Source organism: Stegastes partitus, unplaced genomic scaffold (assembly GCF_000690725.1).
Source record: "Stegastes partitus isolate 25-593 unplaced genomic scaffold, Stegastes_partitus-1.0.2 Scaffold348, whole genome shotgun sequence".
NCBI lineage: Eukaryota > Metazoa > Chordata > Actinopteri > Pomacentridae > Stegastes > Stegastes partitus.
The window spans coordinates 312,876-319,642 of record NW_007578079.1 but is presented as its reverse complement, the minus strand read 5'-3'; the positions used below and the strand labels follow the sequence as shown (position 1 = coordinate 319,642).

At 48.8% G+C, this 6,767-nt stretch overlaps 1 protein-coding gene across 2 annotated transcripts in view; it reads right to left on the bottom strand.

The window, feature by feature from the left end:
• The window catches only part of filip1l (filamin A interacting protein 1-like), a 64,387-nt gene continuing 57,620 nt past the window's right edge, over window positions 1-6,767 (bottom strand). For both annotated transcript variants that reach the window (XM_008284131.1, XM_008284133.1), the window contains one exon: window positions 1-3,282. In XM_008284131.1, coding sequence (XP_008282353.1) covers window positions 426-3,282 — 2,857 coding nt within the window. In that variant the 3' untranslated portion in view covers window positions 1-425. The remainder of the gene's footprint in view (window positions 3,283-6,767) is intronic.

Genomic DNA, 6,767 nt, shown 5'->3' with positions numbered 1-6,767 from the left:
ACAGACTAAAACATACACTTTGTGTTGCACACTTTAATTCTCAGGAAGTCAAACAACTTAGTCATAATGCAGTATGTGGAGTATGAAATATAAAACTGGTATGATACATCAGTGTGGATAGTCTGACTGCATGGCCAGTGAGCCATTGAGTACAATACAGTAAGTGCACATAAGTTAAACCTGGTGTGATGTCAGATTCAATCAAGACTTCTATTTCTTTTTTTTTTTCATGCAGGCAAACAATTTCTGAACTTTTCACACAGAACCGAGCAAACCAAGCAAAGAAAACCAAAACATTCACCTGTTTAGGCACATAAATGAAGTAAACAGACATGTATTAGGGTACAGTTGGTATCAGGGACTAAGGGGTTGAATCTCATGGGCACGACTTGAAGGATGGGATGGAGGGTTTGGGGGTTATCGGATCAGTCATAGGCATTACTTACTGTAATTTGTGATGGCCTTTGGATTGGGGTGGAGGTGGGCTTAATCATGATGCTACTGGTTATTTTGCTGCTGCCTTTAGCAGTGGGAGGGCTGCAGTTTGCGAGCACCGGAGTCCTTTGCTCCTGGAGTCCAGGCGTGTGACAGGGACTCAGCGTTTGAGACGGAGTGCTGATGCTCTGAATGAACGGACTCCCCAGGTGAATGTGGATTTTGTTGTCCTCCGTGGTGATGAGGTTGGGCCCTGAGCTGTTGGACCTCTGGACCTGCCAGCTGCTCTGCCTCTCGGGGGTCACTCGGAAGACGGCGTGTCCTCCAACAACCTCCACCGGCTCCGTGGCCAGAGCGCGCTCAGGCGTGCCCGTGGTCACTGATACGATCTGTATGGGTGACATGGCCCTGTCCGGTGTGGCTGAGCCACAGGAGTCTGGGGTTATTGCTCGGGAGTACGTGGCCATGGTGAAGGGGGACAGGGCCCTGTCTGGTGAACAGGGCTCTTCGGACACAAGGGAACACTTGGATTTTGCTGTTGGGGAAACAGACTTTGCGGTGGGGGACATGGACGTGTTCTGGATGATGGTGATTCTCTGCTTGGGTGGACCTCCGCTGGTGGGTATGACGGCGGTGCTGGTGAATGACGGGGTGTTTTCTGCGGTGGGACTGGTGATCTCCAGTGTGGCTGTGTTGTGTCCGTGGTCAGGAGTCACTTTGATGTGCAGCGGCTGCCCAGGACTGTGGGTCAGCACGACGTCTCCGGGCTGCGCGTGGTTGCCGTTCTGCCGCGGTTGCATCTTGCCGTTCACCTGATGGGGGATGTCTTTGTTTTTGAGGAAGGGGGTTCGTGCTCTTTTCAAGTTGTTGTTTAGATTGTTGACGTTATTGATGAGCGAGGGGCTGCATTTGGTGAGCTGAAGCTCGTTGCTGTAGTTTGCGTTCTCTTCGGGTTCGCTCTCGTCGTACAGCTTCCCGTTGACCACGGCCCGCTCCAGCGGTGCCATCGTGTTGCAGCCGGGAGACATGAGGTCATGTGGGTCCGTCTGAACCTCCTTGGTGGCAACGTGCAGGTCTGAAAAGCGCCTTCCGTTCATGCCTGGGCGCAGACTTTTGCTGAATCGTCTGTATCGTTCCAGCTCTCGAGTGAGCGTCTCCATCTCTCTGGCCAGCTCTTTGTTCCGGACCTCCTGCTGGGTCAGCTTTCTTTGCAGGCTCGAGTGGTCAGTTTTCATGCGGCAGATGGACTCTTCTGTTCCCATGTATTCATGAATCTTTTCTTTCAGAGCGGCTACCTCTCGGGTCAGATGACTGGACTTTGCCTCCTCCTCCTTCAGGCGTTTATAAAGAACGTGCTCCTGGTTGCACTCCTTCTTTTCAGCCAGTTGGTACTTTGAAAGCTCTTTTCTGGATATTTCAAGCTCCTCCATCAGGGCTTTAGCTTTCTCTTGTTCGTTGGTGAATCTTTTCTCCAGCGACTCAAACTCCTCTGTCTTTAATAAATCACCTTCCACCACTTTCATGTCCTTCAGTTTGCGTCGGAGGCGTTCCACTTCCTGTGTCAGATCCTTGACTTTGTTGTCTTCCTGTTGGAAGCGGTTAGCAACGGGGGCTTTGATGTGCTCCTCTTTGGCTTTGTTTCTGAGGTATTCTCTCTCAATTGTCTCCAGCGATTGCAGCCTTTTCTTCATCATATTGATCTTAGACTCTGAATCATTGCTCTTCTCCTCCTCAGCTCTCAGCTTGGCCTTCAAGTCATCCCTTTCCTTTGTAGCGCTGCACATTTTCTCCTCCAGCTCAGCCTTTGATCTCAGCGCCTTCTTGCTTTCTTCAATCAGCTTCTCTGTGACTGACGTGACTTTGTCCTGCTCAGCCTGAAGTTTGCCGGTGCTGTTCTGGACCTTGTTCTCCATTTGCTTCAGCTTCTCTGCCATCGCCTTTCTCTCGTCCACCAACATGACTGTCAAAGTCTTTAGCTTGGTCAGATCTTCCTTCAGTGTCAGCTCAGTCTTTCCCAGGTGGCTCTCAGCAGCCTCCAGCTCTTTCACTCTGACTTTCAGGGCTTCCAGCTCACTTGTCAGCACCTTTGACACCATCCTCTCCTTCTCCAGGTTGCTTTTGAGTGAGCTGCACTCCTGTTTGCTCTTGCTGAATGCATCCTCCAGCTTTTCTAAGTCCATGATTCTGTGATTCAGTTTATCGACTTCAGCTTTCAGGCAGTGGCTTTGCTTGGCCTCTTTCTCCAGTTTCTTATTCAGGTCCCTGCAGTGGTCCTCCATTCTGATCAGCTCTTCGTCCTTTCCCTCCATTTCAAGTACTCGTTTCCGTAGTTCTTCGAGCTCTGACATGAGGCTGGAGTTTCCACACTCGCCACGGCTAATTTTGTCTCTCAGTTCCTGCAGTTCCTCCTCGGCCCTGCGCAGGGTTTTGTTGGTCTCCTCCAGCTCGTCCAGCTGCCTGCTGAGGGTGGACAGCTTCTGCCGCAGCTGCCGGTTCTGAGCGTCCTCGCTGGTCAGCTTTGCCGTCATCGTGTCTTGTTCCTGATGGTATCGACCGGCTTGGTCACGCAGCTCACCCTCCAATCGAAAGACCTTTTGCTCCTCTTCCTGCAGACGAGCATTCGCTGAGCTCAGCTCCTCCTGGGCTTGTGAAGAACTGGCGCTCAGTTCTTGGACCTTGGCTGTTTGTTGACTCAGCTGCTCAGTGACACGCTGCTGTTCATCCACGACCATCAACGCAAACGACTTGAGTTTTGTCAGCTCCTCCTTCAGACTTGCAACCTTTTTGTTGTTCTCTTCGTCTTTCCGTTCTTGGTAGGCCTTCTCCTGATCAATTAGCAGCTTTAACCTGCAAAAATATAAAAGACACAGAAAAAACAGCACGTTATCTGCATGGAACTCAACATTAGCTGTTTGCATGCAGAGCAAGGAGAAAACCTGTCTGACTGCGGCTGGATGTTCTGTTAGATGCCCTGTATACATCGGTGAGCCTTCAGCGCCACTCTTCTGTCTCGGCTTATAATATTTAAAGGTGCAACAGAACCCCAACACCCCCGCTGTCACTGCCCATAGGCCCACTCCTCCAAGCACCGACACATCATAAACACTGTTATTTTCCCCACATTTCTAAGGAGGACTAAACTTTTTATGTCATGGAAAATTTAACACATCATAAAAAGCATTACTTCAGGTTTCTGGTCTGAAATACCTGTGGTTAATGTTTTCTCGTTCCCGTGTTGCCAGCTAATTCTCATATGGGTTGGAAACTTGAGTTAGTGCCGTAAATACTTGTCCTCGAGTTTAACAATCGGTGGATTTCAGAAAGTTTCCGAAATGGCTGAGGATGTAGTGTTAGGCCTACTACGTCCTCCGGGAAATTAGGTTTAAAAAATATATATAATTTCACCAGACAAGGTGACGACTGTAAGCCAAATACAAGCTGTTTCGGACCTGGACGTGATGTGTACAGGCGGTTACTGTGCAGCACAGGAAACACAACATTGCACAAGAGTATGTCTCAGTATAAATAAAGGCTACGTCCTTGAGATGGATAAGGAGGACACACACAGAGCGCCACATCAAGCCAAGAACAACACAGATAAGTGTGTTCATTTCACTCAGTATCTAAGCAACACAAAATAATTCTAAAATCAGTTTGGTTTAGAGAAATAACCAGAAATGGCAGTGGAGCAGATGTAATATTTATATTTCCACGACTAATTATATCCTATGTTTCTATATATGGAACCCAGAGCACCCACATGACGCCAGGGTGTGTGTATGGGCCACCTGATGCATGTAATGCAGTGCGGTGTGTGAACACATCACCAGGCCTCCAGAGCAGGACGGTGTGCAGCTGCCAGGCCTTTCCACACAGATGGCCCCCTGGCATGGAACAGGCTGCTAATTAAGGGCTTCCTCCACTACCAGCCCTCCTCCCCGTACCTAAACCTCCTCCTCCTCCTCCTCCTCCTCGCTTTCTTATACGTTAAAGGAATTCCCCCTGCTTCCAAAGGCAATTACAGCTTCTCAGAGTTTAGAGACACACACACAGGCTGAGGGATCACTAAGGGTTTCTGTGACCAGGAAGCTAATCAAGCATATCAAACTAGATGCTGTGGACATGTTCTCATATGAGCTGTGTCCTTATGAGGACTCCCAGCACAGCCTGGCTGATTGTCTGACTTCTGACGGTTAAACTCGTACTCTTATGGAAGAGTTGAGGAGCTGTAGTGCTGTTGTGTGCCATTTATACTTAAACTCACCTGCTAGTGCATTTTGGAGACAAATACTGTATTTTTTCCTCGACCACACTGATTCTGAAGCTACGTTGCTCCTGCTGGGTACCTTTCAGGTTCAGTCTGTTGTCACAGAACCCAATGAACAATTTAATTATGAGGCAATATTATATAACATTATATCACTTCCCTGAGGTTTGCACCAAAGGGATCAATAAAGTTCTATTCTATTCTATTCACAGCTACCCAGAAGTCAGATGACCTCATGATTTCCTGTGTCGTGGTAAAATCAGCTAAACAGCCTTAAATAAAATAGGTAAAGATAACTCCATCGTCTGTTGCTGCAACCTGACGGTGCTGCCTGTCCAATGTGTCAGTAATTATAATCCAGCTACTTACCAACGCTGGTAGTTTTGGTGTTTTATGTGCTTTTACTTCATGTTTTGGATCCCTGACTGTTATTTCTGCACTGTGGTAGTCCTCCTGTTGCTCCAGCTGCTGTTCCAGTGTTTCAGGCTGTTCTACACCAGAACCTAGACCGACAGTGGACCCTCCTTATTTTCAGGTCTACCACTATTCCAGGCCATCAGGCTTGTTTCTGTCGGGGTTTTGTTGGTTTAGTTTGTCACATCCTGGCTGCTCGAAGCATTGATAAAGAATAAATCAAGGGCTCTGGAGTGTCTGTCAAGAGTGTCCTGAAAGGAAATCTTATCACGCATGTGGTGAAAAATGGCTTTTTGTTTGAGTGGACTGTGTATGGGGAAACAGTGAGTTGCTAAGCAGAGCTCCTTTCCAGCAGGCACACGTCTATCTGGCAGATTAGCCTGTTGTCTGTATTTATACAACCTCTTATCTCGGTTCCCACTGCTTTTCTCCTGATGTCATCTAGCAGTGCAGTCACTTCCAGCCTTCACTGGGACCATGCTGCTCTGCTCCTCATGCGCTTTGTGATACAGAAGCAAGTTTTGGCCAATAATTCCTGGACCTGATCTCATCAGGGACACACATCGATGAGCGCTCGGCCAGCGGAGCCACTTCTGACAGCGTTTCTGTTGTTGGATATACTTTAGGCAGACTCTGCATGTTGTATAGATGAGAACAGATGAAGGGGCTTGTGGAGAAAACATTCTGACCTCACACTTTAACAAGAGGCAGAAGCTCAGCTGAGCAGCTTTCACCATCTAATGAAAGCCAGTGGAAGCAGTGGCAGCGTCTGTTTGGGGAACAGAAGTGATGCAGCTGATCTCTGTAGCGTCTGTCTACATCACCAGCCCATCAGGGTTTCCTTCAGCGTCGTACGAAGGCCGTCTGTACGAGTAGAGAGCCATGCATCTTGAAAGAGCATTACTTTGGACGAGTAGATTGTAAAGTGTTGCACATAAAGCTGGAGACACACAGTTTCATGGCTATCAATATCACAAGGCACCTTCCCACCCACTCTGCAGCAGCCATCCCTCAGACTGCTGCTCCCCCAAACGGATGCATGAGCACCGCCGGGCCTCGTTAACGTGTCATGGAAACACGGGCTGCACACGCTGATCTGGTGGACGTCTTTACGAGGTTGTTTCTGGCTTTGTCGCAGATGTATTTTGTTGCCTTTCCATCTTTAAATGTAAACTAACATAAAGAGCTTTAAAACAGAGAGACTAGAAGGCAACCTCCCGCCGAGCGACGAGGAGTGGGCTAGCGGCAGCCTCACTGAGGGCTTCCCTCTCTTTAGGTGGCTCCCAGAGCTGGAAACTGTGGCTCAGCCGCTGTTTAAAGCTGCGTTACACGTTCCATATGTCAGGCCTGCTGTGCTGCTTCCTCACCACCAGTGATTAGGTCATGTATGTACCCAGCAGTATATCCTGTGCACACATCTCTGGGTTAACTTTGGGCAAAACACCCTCACGTGTGATGGAGTTTAAGGATAACGCTGATGGATGCAGTGCTGGGACTGTATTAAAGGCTCAGTGAAACGTCCCCAGAGTGCCCTCACAGTGTGTGAAACATGGAGCTCTGATATTTATGAACTTCCTCTGGTAATCTGGACCAGGGTGGCGTGTTAGCTCTAACTCTCCCGGACCAGGGTGGCGTGTTAGCTCTAACTCTC